We start from the raw sequence: 19,594 nt of genomic DNA on the forward strand, positions 1-19,594 counted from the left end.
GGTTCAGAGTAAGCATTCAATTATTTCAAATTCCTATTCAAGAATAATAATATGTAACTTGATGCTTTAGGCAACACAGATAGTGACTGAACACTTAGAAATATTGGATATGTACGGTTTTCTTCTTTGAGAAATGGGGGATGAAGTTTGGGACTTTTTAGCGAAAAGGTGTGCCTTTTTATTAGAAATGGAAATGGTAAAAGAATCCACATTTATACAGCCATACAAAAGTATAATTTAGTTGATTCGTGGGGGACAGATTGTAATAGAACACACAGGATCAAGTCTTGACAGTCATAATGTAAAAGTTTCACCCTCTTCTTGTAGGGTGGTTCCTCCTAGAGTCCTAGGTAGGACCAATCGACCAAGCAATGAACTTTCCACCTAATGACGAATCATCTTGTGCAGATGGTGGTTCCTCCTAGAGTCCTAGGTAGGACCAGTCGACCAAGCAATGAACTTTCCACCTAATGACGAATCATCTGCACTGAAAAGGACTAAACACTGATCCTCCTATCCAATGAGTCATTGAATTATTGTCATTTACCCCCACAATTATATTGAAAGATCCTTGGGGCGAAGAATTTTGCCTTTTGGTGAGCACAGGGAATGTATGCAGTTCATGTTGGAGCTGCTATTTCAGTATTTCCTCATAGGCTCATACCAATAAGGACCATCTCATATATTTCATACTGTGTAAGAATTATACTCTGTAATACACAATTGTCTTCACCAGTACATGACTATGCTACCTAGGCTAATAATAATATTATAATAATTCTAATAACAAAAAAAGAAAACAGCTAAATAAGATGACTCCCTCAAATATATCTTCCTAAACAAAGAGTAACAAGGCTCCTTCAACCATGACTTATTCATAGTATTTGCCTATTGAAATCTCTCTTATCTCACCTTCTCTCATACAATCCCGATTCCAGAAACAGAAGCTGATTTTAAATTCACCATAGTGGAATATCGCCAGTCCATCACTCCATCAAACATATCGAGAAAGTTTAAGTTGCTCATCTCTTATTCACTGCAAGCCACTCATTATACTCGTCCATCCGAATTATGAATGAGCTTGAACTTGGAGAACCACCTCCACCATATGCCTTAATGTTTGAAGAGAAATGAAAATCCATTATCAGTGTTACAGCAGTAAAAAAGGTGATAAGAGAGCACAGTCAATTTTTTTCAGTCACTTCTCTTGCATCTTATGGTGATTCCGTTTCAATGAGGTGTTTTAGGGTGGGGGTGGCATTGGAACTCTCGGCAAACAAATGACTAAACATTATGTAAACTGCATACCTTAGCAACTTCAGAAGTATCAGTAGTGCTATCAGTACTCCTCAAGCACATTTTAAGATTATTCCTTTGCATGTAGATGACAGCTCCAATTGGCCTGCGACACAATTAAAGCCATTCAAGATATTGGCAAACTATTAGTGTTTTTGCCAATGGCAAAGAGAACAATTAGTACTAGAACATTGGGAAAAAGGAAATGCAACATTGAACATGGAAGATAATTTGAATATGCCCACCTCAGTCCAGCTGCTGCACTCTTCCTACTCAGTTCCTTCCCAATTTCATCGCTTAGATCCGAGTTTCCATCAGCTCTCACTCCCTAAAACCATATATAAGATTCAATTAAGTATCTAGGGTTAGCATCTGAGCATGTCCAACATTTTAATTTTCTACTATGTTCAGTAATCTTCAACAACTGTTACATAGGTAATTAACCAAACCAATGAAAGCTCTGACACATCATAAGGCACAATAATATTACTTATTTTCCTCAGATGACAAGATTGCTAGAGCTGTAATGGGATGAAAATCTTCCTCTTCTCTAGCAGGAAAAAGGGAAAAAAAAAAAATCAATTACCAAACATGAGCCATAAAGTCCCCTGCCCAATTGAAGTTTGAAAACCTTGTTCAGCAACTTATTTGCAGCATTCTGTCTACTGGATATATAAGACTTGCCTTTGGCAATTAAATCCCCAACTCTCATCTCCATTAGCTGTTTGTAATGAAAATGAAAATATCATCATTTGCTAAACAAAGGGAAATGAGAAGCAATTGTCCAATTCAAAGCTAAAATGAAGCATAGGAAATCAGAAACTTCTATTGGAGTATCTATATTGCAGTCAAAATCAACCATGAACCTGTTCATACATGAGTGGATTAGTGATGCAATTCAATCTTGGACGCCATTCACTGAGTCCTAAATTGAATGCTCTAATATCAGGCAAGCTCCACTTACGAAGGTCTCCATCTTCAATGTATTTCAACACCATATCCATTTGATCTTGGACTTCACAGTTTAGCAAGCACATAATGTCCCCCTTCTATAAGCAGGGAAATTCAATGAATGTAAGCATGTTCTTAATGAGATTGTGCAAAATTAAGCATTTCTTGTGAAATTGGGGGAAAAGAAAAGCACCTCACTAGCATCAGTAGAGCCAATCAATGAAAGTTTAGAAGAGAAATAATCATATGCAGCACAAGAGCTACTCTTCTCGAGATTGACCTGAAATCTGAGACTCTCATCGCATTCCTCCATCAAAGGGACACGGGAAACCACCGATTTTCGGTGATCAAAGGCTAACACCCTAGTTTCATCAATAATTTACCAGTAAGACACCATAGACTTCCAAATACCTTAATAAATAACAGGCCTTTATACAGTGAGTAAGAGAGAGGAGAGTTCATTTACTCGCATGAAGTTCGCCTCCAAAGCTCCAAAGCCAGCCCTTTGGGCCCAATAAAATCGAGAAAGTAGCATTTCTCGACGCCTTCAACACACAAATCTTCAACTCTATCACAAACACAAAATACATACTGCTCTAATTAAAAAATAACAACCTTCATTTGACTAATGAGGAAAAGACAGGATATACTTAGCATAAATTACACGAGTTAAATCAATAAAACATTTTTCAAAAACTTTGCCAGAAATGCACAATTTGTGTTTGATATTTAAAGGTAAAATGTAGAGCAAAAAATCACCTGAAAGGTTCGACGGAAGAGAACGGCAAGACGAGGTGAGGCAGATTGAGACGATCGTGATAGAGGTGAGCGAAAAGCGCAGCGAAAGCACCGGAGAATGAAGGGTAGTTATACAGAATGATATTCGGAGTTTTGGCTTCAGACGCTTTCGCTAGGGCTTCCAGAGCCGCGTCTGATCGGAAACTTCGAGATAACAGCGAGACAAAGGCGAACGGCCGGCTTCGACCGGCGACGGATGCAGCCATTAACGCCGACGAGAGTTGCTGGTGTAAGGGGGGAGCAGTAAAAGCGCGGCACCCATTTTTAATCTATTTACCAAAATGACCCGCGTTAACCTGAGTTATTGAACACGTGACACCATATACGTCATCAATATTTATTTAGTATTTATTGTAGCAATCTCCAAATTATACAACATGGACTCCAATCTATAAACTCACTAAGAACTTGAAAATAAATTACCTTGTGGTTCACTGCCGAGTGCCGTCACTGGTTCAGTGGTTCGACAATGGGCTGCGAGTGGTGTGACGATGGGAGAGCTTGCCGGAGACCGGAGGGCTGCGTCGCTGCTCGCGAGAGTGGGGAGATTCGGGAGAAGCAGAAGACTCGCTGTCGTCGGATGCCAGGCTGCGTAAATTTGATTTGGGATTTAGGATTTTTTTTTTAATAGGCGGGCTAGCGGGGCTGTGGGGGAAGTGGGCAAATTATTGCATGGACTAGTATATTATTTTTATGTTGAAGGTACATTATTTGACAGTATATATCAAAAAATGTATTTTCAGTACAAAAATAATGTACCATAAAATAATGTATCTATAGTATAAAAATAATATACCTTCAGTACAAAAATAGCTGTGTGGACCATGCTCCATGCAATAATGATTGCAGGGGCGGGCTAAAATGCTTGTTCTAATACAAGCTTAAAAAATTAGAGTCCACCTCGCGCCTATTGACGAGACAGAATGGGCTAGTTTTATTGGCTAAACTTGTTTTGACGACTTCAGTGAGTCGCAAGAAATATGTCAATATCAAAATTTTGAGTGAGAGTGTGTTTGGTCCAAAAATTGGAATTGGAATGGTAATATGAGTAAGCCAAACTTCGACGATATTTTTAACAAAAATATAATATGATAGTAGGTCACTAACTGATTTTTAGATTTCACTGTACACAAATATAATATTGATAAATTTAATTACTACGTTACAAAATTTAAGTGTCTAGTTTATTTTTAAGTAAAATTTGAGGTCTATTTTATCATTTTTCTTTAAAAAAAATAGATAGTACTCAATAACATTTAGTAATCAAATTGAATCAAATATTGACAGCTGTCAGTTGCAAAACACAAAGCAACGCCGAGGAACACCGGATTTACGTCCTGTTACCCGCATCATATTTAATTCCTCGGACGAATGGAATCTTGAGATATTTTCTTCTCTCTCCTCTTGAGCTCCACCACTGACCACTTGTATTTCTCAACAACTGTTTACGTACATTCTTTGCTTCTCATATCGCCTGCACTCGCGACCCGCTTTAGCTCTCCAGCCGGTACGCCAATGTCCGATGAGAAGCAGATTTTCACATGCCATTGCTTGTGTTTTACGCGTGTGTATCTTTATCTGTATCAATAACTGTGTACGTATGACTGTTTGTACGCACACAATTTTGTTTCTTGCTTTTGAATCTTCTAGAAATCCGTTAGCATGCATTTTTCGTTTTATGTTTTTATCATTTCGATCGTTATCTGAGGAAGTGTATGAGTTTTGATCTGACTATCTGAGAATTTTTTTTGCGTTTTCCTGTTTTTTTCGTTTTTAACTTTTTAATTTTTTAGGTTATATGAGCTTCGATTTGTCAAACTATGGTGAACGTTCACTTTTCGTTATTTCTTTTGGAGAGGTTACTGATGTGTGTGTATCCAGTCCTACTACCCGTGATTCATATGTGTTTTTGGTTTGGAGTTTGATTCTTTTAAGGATATTGATTGCCGTGTGGTTGGATGGTTGTAAATTCGAACTCTTTTAGGTTTACGGTTTGCTTATATCCTTTTGACTTTTTCTAGTTCTCGAGGCTGCAAGAGTTGTGGATTGTTCTGCTGTTGCATGGCCCAGCACAAACGAATAAGGAATCTTAGTGCCTTAATTTCCGTGCCTGTAGAATACAAATGAGAATGTTTATAGTGTTTTGCTGAGAGTTGGATGGTTTAGACAATTCTGTCCATAATAAGGATGCCAATGACATAACAATGGAGATAGACTTATCTAGTGAGATTCTTTTAGGTTAATGTACAACATAAGGAATTATTCATATTTGTTTGAAAAAAAAAAAACAATTTTTATTGAATCTATAGTAAATCATATTTCATGTGCATTCCTAGTTTCATATGAAATGATATACTCCATTAATATTTTTTTCCAGGTTGGTTGAATTTAACTGTTTTTCTTTTTGTTTTCAAGACCTTTCTGGCAATGCTGATCACCAAAGATACACATTAGTAAAATAAGGAAATTTTTCTTTTATAAAGTGAGGGTCTTTTTACTTCTTGTTCTGGTGACCAACATCTCAAATATCATAATCAAATATGTCATTATGTGCCTTAGCACAAACTAATTGGTGATCATGAATCTCAAAATTGAGTATAGTTTCTGCAGCCTCTATTTTTTTTTTTTTTTTCATTATAGATACTGCAGTATTAGGTATGAGCTGAGCAGTATTAGAATTCTAGGGATATAGTCAGTTTTCTTAGAGAAGGATTGTCTAAGAGCCTATATCAGATTGAGTTCAGGAATTTTCTTCCTGAATTTGATGTGTTTTGGTATTTTTATAAAAGGTCATCCTTTATTTGACTTTTGTTCACTTTGGTTGTCGGTATTTTTTGCTGAACAAACTCTTAATGTGAAATGATGATCTTGAGCTGGCTCTCAATGGATATGATGATTGATGAATGTTAGTATTTCTCACACCTTTTATGAGGGTGTGGATGGATTTACTTGTCTATTAAGTCTTCTTAAGGTTTGTGGATGGATTAAAAATTCGCCAAGACCAAGAGTAGTTTGGATTTTGATAGATGAATTTTAACAATGGTTCTTATGATTTTTGTTGTATCTTTTGCTGCTCTTGTATCATAGAGTGGAGACAGACAGACAGTTATCCTGGATATTTAGATATTCTAATTAAATCTGTTTAATGACTTTCAACCATGTTTTCCTTTTTATTATTTTTTAATGAATTTGAAAGGTAGTGGTCAAGTTTGTGTCTTATGAAGGATTTTCTTTGAAAGGATACGTAAGGGTTGTTTGTTCCATTGTTGGTATATCATCACTCATTATTAGATTTAAGCTGAAAAAGCTAGATTCTTGCTAAATAGTATTTTTGGGTTCAAGACAATGTGATTATTGCCTCCTGTTAAATGCTTGGTTATTCAACTTCATTTTGGAGTCGCTTACTCAAGCCTTTAAGATATTTACCTCTCATGTAATTTATTTTAAAGCCTGTAGTGGATCACCAATCTGATTAGGGTTTTAATGTGCAAATAATAACTAATATTAAAGAAACCTGTAACTCAATGTATATAATGTTCAGCAAGGTTGTAATCGAACCTTGAATTTAACCTCAGTGATGGAGAGGGGATGCAATGAGTGGAAGGGAAGGGGAGAATGTTGGAGTATAAGTTTCAAAAAAAGAATACAGAATGTCAAATGAATGGAGAGAGAAAAGGCAAGAGGATTTACATGTCTACACAAGCCCTTGTAAAGTATTCCCATTTTGCTTACCTGAATTGTCTGTCCATGGCTTCAATAGCCAATTTATCCTCTGCCATATTAGTTCTCTAAAATAGTGAACTGCATTGTATTGTAGGTCAATCATCAGGATGGAATCTTTTGGCAAGGTACTAGGAGGGGCCACTGTGGAGATGATTTACAAAGAGGATGAGTCCCATGAGTTTGGAGTTGACTTGAATACATGATAGCCTTAAGTTTGGCACATTGTTAGTACTCTCTTCAATGGGGGATGTGGCTGCATCCATGTCTTTATTACAATCTGCAATATTGTGCTGGCAGATTTCAAGGAATTTTTAACATATGGAGGGGCCTAGTGTAACCTTCGAGAACATCAAAGGATGTGTGTGTGGCCATCAAAGGTGCAAGGATGGGAAACACAAATGAACTATATCAACAATCCAGCATCATTTAATTTGGTAAATATTCCTATTCCATGAGAGTTTCTTTTATCCACATATTTAATAGCATTACTATATTTCTGAATATTGCAGCAAATAATTCAAGGTAATATCTGGAAAACCTTACAAAAATAGTATTAGTAGATTTACTTGGCAATTTAAACATTAGTTGACTGGAGGATATATCAAGGATCTTGCACTCTATTGATTATCATTTTAATTTTCATCCCATAACATTCTTGTGAATTAGAATGCTTGATCTTCTTTCTTTATAAATTGGACTTTAGACTACTTGGTCTTCTTTATTTGTTCTTATTATTATTATATTATATTGTTTTTGTTGTTACTATTATTATTTTAAAAAAAACCTGCTCCAAGTTTTTATTTGGAAGCATAGTATTCCACTTGAGCTTAAAGGTTCTAAAAGGGTGAAGTGCTTTAGAAGCTTGATACTAATGGTCTGTTGTCAGACCTAATAGCACAGTGCTTGAATAACTTCTTGCTGTGTCTTATGATGTTTACCCAAATGACCAAGGAAAGTAAAGAAACTTATTTAGCATTATTAAGGCTAGCTTATTGCATTGCCTAGAAACAATGAAGCTCATGTTCTATTTCATGCTGCAGTAGTGCTATATCGTGGAATGTAATTGCTGACACTTTGCAAGGCATATAGATCTTTTAACTTTCTCTCTTTCTCTCTCTCTAGGAAATATTTTTTTTGTTCATTGAAATATTTCCTTAGATTCTCGTTAGTCATATGACTGTATTTACATATTTTTAGTTTTGGACTGTTTCTCTCCCTAAGTTGGTGAGCTTGCAGTAATATATCTTACTAGATTCTTATGAACTAACTGCCTTAGTCCTATGATTGCACTGATGTGCTTTAGTTTTCGACAATCTCTCTCCTTCGCTCCTTGCTAAGTTGATGTGATTGCTACAAGCCTGCAATAGATCTTGCAGAGTGTCCTTGTCTGCAATTCATTAGTCCTTAATTTACTGATACTGTTCCTCCTGATAGTATACAGGTCTACAGAAATATCTGTGATAATACTGACTTTTTGAATATAAAATTTTCCTGCAACAGCTTTGACAAGATGGGAAAGGACACAACAAACTTACAAAAAAAATTGTTTGTGGTAAGAAACTTGATACCGTGGTCAGTTACTCTGACCAATTGGTATCTTAATACCAATCAAGCTAGCATATGTAGTAAAATCTCAGTATTCAACTAAACAGTCTGAACATGGATCATCTGCTAAATCATCCCTAGAAACATCACTTTTTTTTTTTAAATATATATATATTATTATAGTTTTTACATAACTTATAAGCATGCATTGTTGGTCAATTCAAAACAATCTTAAAGCTGCTTCATGTACTAGCAAAGCTGAATCTGATGGCTATCATACTTGGCTAATTTCAGTCTTTTATCCGAGTTAGAAGCATAATTCCCAAAAGCATCACCTTGCTGTGCATCTTGTAGATGCAGACTGATAACTGCCACAGTGCTGGCTAGTGCAATTGTAGCCTGTTACAGTATCAATGCTCAATTATGATTTTTGCATAAAAATTTGTACATTTATTTGATTTGATTTATTTATTTAGTTTTTTTTTTTTTTGGTTGGGGGGGTTGGGGGTATGGAGCTTGAACTTGAAGTTTTATTGGTCAGTTATAAGAGTAATTACCCGAGCTTCATTGAATTTGCTGGTGCTTCATTGATGTTTGTTTGTGGTGGGCTTAGCTGAAGATTTATAGGTACTTGTAAGTCATATCCATTGCCGACTGTGTTTCTAGCCCGAGCACTTCCATTTGCTTCATTGATTCTCCCTGGTCCATAAACCTGGAATGATATTCTCTGCTTAGATTGTTCTGTTTGCCAAAGTTAAATTGAAAATATAGTTTGTATTCTTATAGACAATTCTGTCCAGCGATTACCTTGTTCTGCAATTCTATATTCTCTTGACGAATGAGATTTAGGTTCTTACAGAGTTCCATGTTTTCTTGATGAACAAGACTTCCCTGCATAGGACAAGAGTCTTATATTCAGCATAAACATAAGTGCAATGCAGAATGGATCATTTTTGTATCTATCCTACAACACCTTTCGGTTTAGTTCCTTGATCTCATCAGTCAAAATTTGCTCCTACAAGAAACAAGGATTCATTTAGGATTGTTCATAAATGGTTGAAATTAGATATCTGCAAACAGTAACTTGTGACAAGTAGACAAGTACTTTACCTTTCTCGTTCGAATACCTTTCAGGCTCACTTCAAGTTGATTCTCCAGATTTGTCAGATCTTTGATGCTTAGTCCAGAAAGTTCTTTTCCCAAAAGCTGCCTGCATTTATGTGAAACAAAGAACTGGTATGCTTCTTGTCTTTTGCTTTTGCTTCATTTAGCTTTCACCTTATCTTGATCTTTTTAGACAAAACTATCTTATGCATTTTCTAAAAACTGCCCTTAACACTGCATGGAAGCAACACATTCCTGTAAAATTTGGGATATCTTTTCTGATATTTGTTCAGAGTTCAAAGTGTTTTATCTGTTACTCTGTTATATCTTCAGATTATGCTTCCTCAAAACTGAACTGCTGCATCAATCTTAGATGGCCCAAATAGACGGTAGGATGAACTTTAGGAAAATGAATGTGGGTTTTGTTAAGTATTTATCAGCTAAGAAGTCAAAGAAAGAACTGCAGATATTTGAAGGTGTAAAAGTATGCATGAGATTTAGATTATCTGAATAAATGAGACTCTTACTCAAATATGTGGACTTAACTGATTTTCGAATGTCTAAAAAGGCTTATTATGTCCATGCTTTATAAAGTAAAGTAAAATAGATGGAAGTTTATTACAACTTAGAACTCTAATTTCTTACTAAGGCAAAATTAGGTGTATTCTATGAGGTTCTAACTTACGTTAGGGTTTATTTAATTTTTTTGTGCATATGGCATCCTGTATCCTCACCATTATGACTAACTTAGGTTCAACTTGGGTTGTGCCTAGAGTTTGACTCTTACTTGGGGAAGACCTGACTTATAGTTCTTTTAACATGGCACACACAAAAGAGTTGATCCTCTAACCTTGCAGTTGCATAATATCACCGTTTTTCATAAAAACAGATAAAAATACTAGTAGTCCTGTTCACTAGTGGAAAAATAGTCTATTTTTCTTTTCTTTTTAGAAAAAAAAAAAAAGAGAAAGAAATTAGAGGTCTATTTTCCAAATTAAGAAAGAACCCATTTTCCAGTTTTTGACTTGACAAAGAAAGTGGTAAAAAAAATACAAAAAAGATATTTTCCAATTTCTTTGATAAAAAGGCAACAATTTTCCCATTTAATAGAAAACACACTTAAGCACCACCAATGGCTGTATTACAATCACCACACTACAACATGCTATCACTCATCCCCATGAGTCACTTCCATGACTTCTACTCACCACCTTTGTCCACTAACCATTGCCCATCACCACCATGCCACTACCCCTTGCCCTCATTTACCCACTGCAATTAGCACTATTATAATCATTAGCAATCTTCTGCCATCTATCTCTAATCCATTTGAGTTGCTACCCATAGCACCACCGGCATTTTTGTTGGTATTTTTATATGAATAAAATAATCTGAGTTTAATGTGTTAATGCATTGTAACCAACACTACTTGTTTTCTAATTTTCCAAGGAAAATGAAAACTAGAAAAGCTCTAGAAATTGGAAAAGAAAAGAAAAAGTTACTAACTAGCATGATACCATATTGCCATATCATTAAATTTGAACAAATGTTTAATAAAGATGGTTGCAGAAAGCAATTAGTGAATTGTTTTCTGAACTCTTACATCATCTATACCGAAGTAGACAAAGTTGTATTATATAACATTGTGATGTGTTTGCCTTGGTTTGTTTTCCTCTAGTAAGTCTTTTTATACATGTATAATGTTTCTGTCATCTGTGGGTGCAATATTGATGCATACTAAAGTTGAGTGTGTAAACAATGAACATACCTGTGGCTTTCTTGCAAGTACTGCAGTTGTTGCCTCAAGTTTGCCGCTTCCCTTTGCCAAAACTATCAAACAAAGAAGTACAATGTTTATGTTTTACCTAATCAAGTTGTAAGCACTAGATTAGCACAACTAAAGTTGGTGAAAATATTTATTCAGAAAAGATGAATACTAGTAAATGCTCATTAGTGGTCCTAGGGGTATCATCTATTTTTAGTTGAAAATAGGCAAGATGAACCCTATTGTTTGTGTTGGTTAACTCATCTTTAAAGCCTATTTTACATATAATTTTTTCACATAGGACTCAATATTCATGATAGATTGCAAAGATTTGGATCTCAAAAACTAAACGCAAGTTGTGATATATAAGCCTCAAGTTTAGGACTAGTCAATATATTCATTCATATGCATGTATGTGTGTTACATATATACTGATATACATAAATGTATATATAGGGAAAATTCAACTAAGTCACTACAAACTTCACACCTCAATAAAAGCATAAGGAAATATCTATATCTATAAATTCTTGACAAGAAATCCCCCCCTACAACTCTTAGGTCTTTGATTTAGCTAACAACCTAATGTGGATTTTCCCAACTGCGTTAGTGGCAATCTTTTAGTGTAGGAACCCTCAGTCTACAATTGTGGTACCTTCATTTCTAATAGGAGTGTTATTTGGGTGTGAGAGATTTTCCAAAAACGGGGAAAAGACCCTAGTATGGGTGTAATGGGCTATGCATATAATATTAGTGAATAGATTATCTATTTTGGTGAATTTTCAATTAATTTAGAGAAAGTTGAAATTTCAAATACAATTAACTCATAACCGAAATTTTGAAAATTTTAAAATCTATCACTGAATTGGAATTAATTTGGTTAATTGATCAGTTAACCTAATTAATTTCCGATTTGGTTGGCTAGCCGAGCTAAAGCTAAACAAATGAACACATCTAGCTTTAAGGTAATAATGCACCTGGGCATAATAACCTCTCCAAGATGTTGTGGTTTCTCTAGCCAATGAGAGAGAATGTTATACACCTTTAACCAGAGAAATCCTCATGTGATTCCACTTGAGGGACCAAATGTGGGTAAAAATTGTCGTAAGTGGTTTGATCATTGAGGCATGAAAGGAAGGGAAACCAAAAGTGGAATTCAGGGGTAATTTGAGTCTTGAAGGGATGGTAGTTCAATGACATTGTTGGAATATGGTCATACATCAACTTGGTAAGAACTGAGAAGGCTGTGGTTGAGCTTCAATTGTGTCCTTTTAACCCTAACTTGTTTCGTAGAGGCAATTGGAGGTCCATTTATTGGTCACTTTGCTAATTCTAGGACCTCCAGTTAACTATTTTTTTGCAATTATCTTCCCCATACTTGCCTTGTCTCTCTTGTTCAAAAATGCATTTCCAAATCCACATTTGCAGCTTGCTATTTCTAGGACCTCCATCATGGAGGGGCTAACCGGCTAAATAATATACCATGAATTGTGTAATGGCCTAATTTTTCTATTTAAATCTGTTGTAACTGAGGATGTTACTCTTCTCATTATTTACTTGAATGGGGAGACAAAGAAAATTACAATGCTCTAATTGCTAAACCTTTGTGAAACTTTGCCTTCGACTAACCTTTTTTACACAGGTATAGCCTATGCTTGTAAGTAGACTGTAAGTAGACTTCTATTCAACCAAGCATCTTCCACAGGCTTGTGATCTAATGTACCCCGCACATCATTGCAATCATCCGCTAGTCCACCCATGTTTCCTCCATTATACATGCTAATGAGAAGTTCAACACCTGTCCCCAGAGAAACGAACTATCCTTCAATGGAATTGCATTGAATGTTCAACAACTGTCCTCCAAGAAACGAACTATCCTTCAATGGAATTGCATTGAAAGTTCAACAACTGTCCTCCAAGAAACGAACTATCCTTCAATGGAAATGCATTGAAAGTTCAACAACTGTCCTCAGAGAAACGAACTATCCTTTAATGGAATTGCATTGAAGTATTGAACAATTCTTTGCATGACCGACCTTCATCTTGCATTGCAGTTCTTCCATTCATTCTTCTGCAAATGCAAAGAAGAGATGGCATTAGATGTTAGCTTTTCCTATTTCAAAGAGATTTTATCTATATTTTATTTACCTCAGCTATGTTTTCTCATGACCACCTCTTTCCTTCACTGCCATCCACTGAATTAAGTTTGACGGGATATGCTTAAGCTGAGAGGGATGCTGCATATTCAGCATTACTAATTTCCATAACTTTGGAAAATAGAGCAATTAGACTCTACAGCCCCAAGCAAGGATCTAGAACTATCTTTGAAGATGCCCTGCCATCTTTATTTCTGATAAACTAGTGGCTATCTATGTACTGGTAATCAAAACTTGAAGGTACCTATTCTCAAGAATTATCTTGAGACCCAAAGCAAAATTTGGGCTACAAAATAGCAACTTTATATCTGAAAGAGTGTTCAAACTTCACCAAACCCCTGGTCTCAATGTACCACTATGAACTTAATTCTCTGAAACTTGTATTCTGTCTTTTGTTACTGACTATGCAGGTATGATTCTAGCGGGCAATTTGATTGGCTTACAGTCCTCATCAAAGCAAAATGAACATCAGGTGCCATTCATATGCACTTTCCTTCTGCTTCTTTCTGTCTCCATTTATGTCGATCAGAACTCAGAAGCACCAAAGCAAGACAATGGTTGGAGTATTAGACAAGCTAAACACCCAAACCTTAGTTGAAGCAATGCTGAAAAAACAGCCATCACAAAACCAACTTCTGTCTTGGAATGATTTAGGTGATCCATTTTTCTCCAAACAATCCTTGAAATAATTGTCTGCCAGAGAATAGCTTAAGTGCTGTGGTTTTAGCAAATGCCTAAGTTTTAAGTTTTGAAGGAGAGGGGGAGAGGATCTCTGACTGTCTACACTTGATCAGCCATACAGGAAGAGATAAAGACACAACCCCCCAGTCTTGAGGAAGTTTGAATACCATCATCAATCTGAATGTGAAATTTGTACTTCAATAACAATTTTATTTATTTATTTATTTTAACAATGGAATTTGGGTCTTGATAAATTTGTTTTGAATATTCTGGTGCATGCCTCTTGAATGGCTTTGTGAACTCATAATAGATATACTATTTTTTGGCTTAATAGGAACCATTCATTATATCTATCTCTTTGTTAATAATATACACGTGTTAGACTTTTAATCCCAAGGAGCACATCTATAATCTATGTTAATCCCCAGAGTGGGGAATTGTTTCCAAAAAAAATAATTTTAATTTTGATATAATCTAATTAAGGGAGCAATTGGTTCAAACTATTTCAATTGTAATTGGACTTCCAAATACTTGGTAATTGACTAATTGTAATGCATTTAAGTGGTAGTAAATAATGATTAATTAAAATAAATAAATAAATAGTATATAATACATAGATACACACACACATATGTGTGCATAAGTTTCATATTGAATCCAAAGGAAAAGTTGGCTAACAAACAAGATATAGAAATGGATGTCAAATCCGATAATAAGGTACAAATTAAAAGTCACCAAGCAAACATCACCTGAGTAATGACCCTTAGATAGAAAGCACAATAAAATGAGTAATTGCACAGCGTAAAGTGAGTTGACAATCACGGAGTATAAAGTGATTGAATATTATAGAATTGGCAATCCTGATTCCTGAGTGCAAAATGATTAATTTTTGTAGAATTGCCAATTGAAGGATGTAAAGTGATTGCATTTTATGAAGTAAACAAAGTATAAAAGTCAAGATATTTATTAAGGATATTGATTGGGTATGTTGGCAAATATTGCCACCTTAGCCCTTAGGTGACCTTGCACAGCTTACAAAGGAGATTGGCAAGATGCAGCTATGTTAGAATCATTAGTACGCCACTAAAGAATCATTAGTATGCCACTAAAGAGGAACTAGTTGAAGAGGAAACGTAGGATCTTAGCATGTCGTCATATCTCATACTATAATTGACTTGAAAACAACGCTCCTTATCTCTAATAGTAATTGCATTGATAGCAACATCAGCCTTTTAAGAATAAAGAATAACTAATGCATCTATGTGGATACCAAAAACCATGTGAAAGAAGAGGGTACCGCCCAAATATTATCTATAAATAGCTCTCTATCTAACTGAAAACCAACTCTTTATTTAAAAGTCACAAATTTGATCTCTTATCAACATTCTGATCAAAAAAGAATTTAGTAGGAGTAGACGAGTGACCTATTGACTTTCTTAGTTTTAGCCAGTAAGCTATGTGCAACCTACACTGATTTACCTCTTAGTGATTTTTTATCGACTAGGGTCACAAGACAAGATTTACCTGATAGGTGCATACCAATAGCTGCAAGTTTTTCACGTCATCCGAAAATAAAAAGAAAAGAGCCTTGAAAGGGGTAGCCGAGTGGGTGGATATGATCATGATTCTCGCATTATAATGTCACGAGTTTGATTCTTACCAACATCTTTCCAGTCAAGTTCGTGTACGATCTACCTTTCTTGTATAGTCTATGAACTATTACATAGGGGTGAGATTTGTGCTATCTACACTCTCATATAGTAGTAGTCTCCTTGTCACCAAATAACAACAACTACTAGTAGTGGAGTTTGGATTTATCTAGATCATCTAATCTAAACTTTTGTACTCATACAAGCAACAATCTACACACATCTCTCTACAACTTTGGCATCTTACCATGAACTTGGGTTAGCTTCTTCAATATATGTTCAACATCAAAGGAACTGTGGACAGTCCATTTTTCTTTTAATTTCACCGTTCACCATATAAAAGTAATGACTTTTCCCAATAAAAAGAAACCAAACTACATTTTATCTGGACCACGCACAACCATATCATCTTCCTTTTCTATTGATTTTCAATGGTCATGCGGGTTATTCTTTGATTTACGGGAAACTCTGTAGCAACTATCTGAATGTGCACTTTGAGTGAAATCTGCCTTGTAATCCTAACTGCTAAAAGATTATAAGAAGGTAAACCAACATAAGTTGTTCATAATTGATTGGCTCAAACCGAGAAGTGTGCTCTACCATGCATGTTGTTATTCTTCTTTTCTTTTTAAACATTTAATTATAAGCTACAAAGAACTTTCAGCAGGCAGTGTAAGTAGCATGATAGGCTCCAAACAATATGTAGATCATGACTGGGCTCTAAACAATATGTGGACCATGGTCTTTGACATGGATTAGCTCTAATTGAAACTATGTGTTTCATTCATCTCATAAAAGTTTAAATTGATAGTTGGATTGCATATTTATGTTTATATACTCGTATTATATATGCTAAACACCAAGCTGATTATGAGTTACAACATACCTTAACCTCGGACATAGGATTCAGAAGCTGATGATGCTCTTCCTTCATTTTATTGTACCTTTCAATCACAGATTTCATGCTGACAACAAAATAAAAACCACCATTATAATTGTACCATACTCTAACAATATGGACCTATTAAACAATAATATTGTGTACCACATGTGTTTGAATGTAGTAGAGATATATATATAGCACTCAGGTTCGAGCCCAAATTGGGTTCATTGAATGGGTTGGAGATGTGAGACCAACGCCCCTACACCCGTTACATGAGTGATTTTGTAGATGTATTACTAAAATTACTAGTATATATATCTCGTTCTTTTTTATTATTATTTTTTTGTCTTTGATCTTGATTTGTTGCCCTAGTTTTTCTTCAGCAAATAATGCCCAAGCTACTTAAATTGGCAAGGAAACATACGCACGTGCAAACGTGCATGCGTATAGTTAAATACACACACAGACAGTGAGACATATATGTATGTGCGTGAGTGTATATTTTATATGCGTACAAATGTATATTATTTGATAAAAGAGCACAGCAATATGAATGCACTCTTCAATTGTCTGTGTATGTGTGTATGTATGTATTCATTCATTACTAGCAAAGATGGGATACATCATCATGCTATGTCAAATACATGCATGCATGCATTCTCTTGATACAAAAGGCAAAAGCTATACATAAATGAGTAGTGTTGGATCTTCTGATGAATTATTGGCACAAATACAGTGAACTTTAGTGGATTGATCTTCTTCCCTTCCCAGTTATTATATATATATATATTTATTAGTCATATGAAACCTTTACAGGAAAACACCTTGCAGGAATTACATGCATGTTATTAACACACACACACACACTTCAAATCTAATCCTTTTGTGTATGAGAGAGAGAGAGGAAGAGAGAGAAAATCTGCAGGCTTTTACATGTACACCTGAACTCATCATTTTCAAAATAATAATAATAATAATTTTGGGGTTTTCAAGTAGAAAATTAAAAATTGAATATAGTAAAAAGGTGAGCTTTTGCTTTAAAGTTTTAAAGATAATTCCTTTTTATTAAAAAAAATGAAAAAGAAAATTCCTTTTTAAGATAATTCTATGTAATACATGGTCTGCTGGATGGGGCAAGTTTTGCACTGAGAACATAATTATGTAAGGGAAAAATATATATATAATTTATGAAGGAAAGTAATGCACCAAAATTTGTATAATATTGAAATAACCCAGCTAAATTGACTTGGTAATTACAAGATTACAAGTTTGACTTCAAACTCAGCTAAAATCACAAGATGAATAGTACACACCCTTGAATAGAAACAAAGAGATTATGCATACAGATCAGATTTAATTTACTTATTAGAACCAAATATATATATATATATATATATATATATATATATATATATAAAAGTCAAACCTGGTGCTTGCAAAATCATAGAGTTTTCCAGTGCTGGAAAAGATGATCAATCCAACTTCAGCATCGCAAAGGATTGATAGCTCCTTGGCTTTCTTTAGCAACCCATTTCTCCTCTTAGAGAAGGTGACTTGCCTGCTTGTCGAATTGTCGATCCTCCGAATCACAATCTTTCCTCTCCCCATACAATTTTCACCTAGGGTTTTTAGCTGCTATCTTCCTTCAGATCGACCAAATCCAAAAACACATAAAATAGTTTGTGTTAAAGCCAAAAAAACCCCAGAAATTTTGCAGTTAACAGAAGAGGAAAAAGGACAAGAAAATGAAGAGAGATGAGTCACTGATGAGCTTACTAATTAGGGCTTTGATGGAAGACTAGAGAGAGAGAGATAGGGGGTGAGAGATGTTTGTTTAGGGAAGAACTGTTCCTGGCTATAGATGGAAACCTTAACAAAAGGAGTTCTCATCAACCTTTACCCACCCACCCCTACAGCCCACTCTCGGACATCCGAAACCTTAAAAATAGATCCCACTCTCGGGCGTGGGGACCGGTGTCCGTACGCGCCGACACCTGTCAGGTTTCCTATGATGAGTTGATGACCGCTAGAAAAGTACGGTAAATATCTTCAGAGATTTTCGGAATACAACTGTTGGGTTTAAGGGGCGAGTAGAGTTGATTCCCTACTTGAGGCGGTTGGTCGGGGTGACTTCCTCGGAGTGTCGAGCGATTCCGATTGGATAAAGGGCAGAGAAAGTGGCGCATAGTATTTAGAATTTTGATGCGGCGGTCCACCCTATAGATCACTGACACGTGGTGCTTAATACTTGGAGGGCAAAGGTTTTACTGTTTTTCCTTAAAAAAGATTTGGTGCTCCAAATCTAGTGATTAATTGTTTTTCCAAATTTATTTCACTTTCTGCCCCATTAAATTTTCATTTTGGTCCATTGATTATAGAGGTGTTGTTAATTGCAATTCACGACTTTTAAAAGTGTTAATTGAATACCTTGACTATTCAATTTTTATCAATTTTGATCACTCCAGCCAAATTAACGGCCAACAAGAATGCAAGGGGCAAATTATGCTATGGGCTCGGGTCCACCTTGCAATGTGGACTCGGGTCTATTTTACACTTTTAGAACTCTATATTCACAATTTTAAATATCAATATACAAAATTACTTTACTCAATATTCACAATTTTAAATATCAATATATTCACAAATTTGTTATAAATATTCAAAAACTGTGTTATACTATTGAACATGGAGTTATGAAATTGTAAACGTAAAGCTATGAAATTGTGAACATGAAGTTATAAAACCGTAAACATGGAGTTATAAAATTGTGAACGTAGAGTTATGAAATTATGAATATGAAATTATGAAATTGTGAACATGAACCTGGGTCCACCTTGCAAAGTGGACCTGGATCCATGGCATAACAACCGGATACAAGGTTAGGATTGCTAAAGGCAGTCGTTATACCGTGGACCATGACCCACAATGCATTGTGAACCATGGATCATGGCTGATACTGCAGTTGTGTTGAACTGATACTGCAGTTGTGTCGAACAGATACTGCAGTTGTGTTGAAAGGGAACTGCAGTTGCGCGGAACAGAG

The 19,594-nt window shown here is 35.4% G+C and overlaps 2 protein-coding genes and 1 long non-coding RNA gene across 10 annotated transcripts; 1 reads left to right on the top strand and 2 right to left on the bottom strand.

Annotated features, from left to right (window-relative positions):
• Positions 1 to 658: 658 nt before the first annotated feature.
• On the bottom strand, positions 659 to 3,638 carry LOC116030324. 3 transcript variants are annotated; one of them, XM_031272548.1, is made up of 9 exons: positions 3,469 to 3,637; positions 3,007 to 3,314; positions 2,714 to 2,815; positions 2,441 to 2,609; positions 2,163 to 2,345; positions 1,883 to 2,017; positions 1,542 to 1,624; positions 1,309 to 1,402; positions 659 to 1,112 (listed from the first exon to the last, which is right to left on the bottom strand). In XM_031272548.1, the coding sequence occupies exons 2-9, from the start codon at positions 3,249 to 3,251 to the stop codon at positions 1,023 to 1,025; spliced, it is 1,101 nt and encodes a 366-aa protein (XP_031128408.1). In that variant the 5' UTR covers positions 3,252 to 3,314; positions 3,469 to 3,637; the 3' UTR covers positions 659 to 1,022. The 3 variants fall into 3 exon arrangements, with proteins under 3 accessions (XP_031128408.1, XP_031128407.1, XP_031128409.1); XM_031272547.1 differs by having other exon boundaries at positions 3,007 to 3,341; XM_031272549.1 differs by lacking the exon at positions 659 to 1,112 and having other exon boundaries at positions 1,340 to 1,439; positions 3,007 to 3,341; positions 3,469 to 3,638.
• An 815-nt stretch (positions 3,639 to 4,453) lies between these two features.
• LOC116028456 lies at positions 4,454 to 14,286 on the top strand. Of its 5 annotated transcripts, none has more exons than XR_004100158.1 (4): positions 4,454 to 6,753; positions 6,863 to 7,202; positions 9,448 to 9,549; positions 12,825 to 14,286. It is a non-coding gene; the product is annotated as an uncharacterized LOC116028456 (long non-coding RNA). The 5 variants fall into 5 exon arrangements; XR_004100156.1 differs by adding an exon at positions 8,269 to 8,320 and having other exon boundaries at positions 9,448 to 14,284; XR_004100157.1 differs by having other exon boundaries at positions 4,454 to 5,950; positions 6,621 to 6,753; positions 9,448 to 14,284.
• LOC116028455 (MADS-box transcription factor 23-like) lies at positions 8,304 to 18,449 on the bottom strand. 2 transcript variants are annotated; one of them, XM_031270172.1, is made up of 9 exons: positions 18,328 to 18,449; positions 17,978 to 18,194; positions 16,555 to 16,633; positions 11,186 to 11,247; positions 9,424 to 9,523; positions 9,287 to 9,328; positions 9,121 to 9,204; positions 8,871 to 9,025; positions 8,304 to 8,712 (listed from the first exon to the last, which is right to left on the bottom strand). In XM_031270172.1, exons 2-9 carry the CDS (start codon positions 18,157 to 18,159, stop codon positions 8,697 to 8,699), a joined length of 720 nt encoding a protein of 239 aa, XP_031126032.1. In that variant the 5' UTR covers positions 18,160 to 18,194; positions 18,328 to 18,449; the 3' UTR covers positions 8,304 to 8,696. The 2 variants fall into 2 exon arrangements, with proteins under 2 accessions (XP_031126032.1, XP_031126034.1); XM_031270174.1 differs by having other exon boundaries at positions 17,978 to 18,190; positions 18,328 to 18,440.
• Between the last annotated feature and the right edge of the window lie 1,145 nt (positions 18,450 to 19,594).

This window comes from Ipomoea triloba, chromosome 9 (assembly GCF_003576645.1).
Source record: "Ipomoea triloba cultivar NCNSP0323 chromosome 9, ASM357664v1".
NCBI classification, from domain to species: Eukaryota; Viridiplantae; Streptophyta; class Magnoliopsida; order Solanales; family Convolvulaceae; genus Ipomoea; species Ipomoea triloba.

Coding starts and splice junctions, on each gene's coding strand:
- LOC116030324 (XM_031272548.1), bottom strand. CDS start 3,251: ATGGCTGCATCCGTCGCCGGTCGAAGCCGGCCGTTCGCCTTTGTCTCG. Junction 2,346..2,440: donor GCTCTACTGATGCTAGTGAG/GTGCTTTTCTTT, acceptor CCCTGCTTATAG/AAGGGGGACATTATGTGCTT. Junction 1,625..1,882: donor GACTTTATGGCTCATGTTTG/GTAATTGATTTT, acceptor ATATGGTTTTAG/GGAGTGAGAGCTGATGGAAA.
- LOC116028455 (XM_031270172.1), bottom strand. CDS start 18,159: ATGGGGAGAGGAAAGATTGTGATTCGGAGGATCGACAATTCGACAAGC. Junction 11,248..16,554: donor ATCCTATGTCCGAGGTTAAG/GTATGTTGTAAC, acceptor TTTGTTTGATAG/TTTTGGCAAAGGGAAGCGGC. Junction 9,329..9,423: donor AAGGTATTCGAACGAGAAAG/GTAAAGTACTTG, acceptor TGTTTCTTGTAG/GAGCAAATTTTGACTGATGA.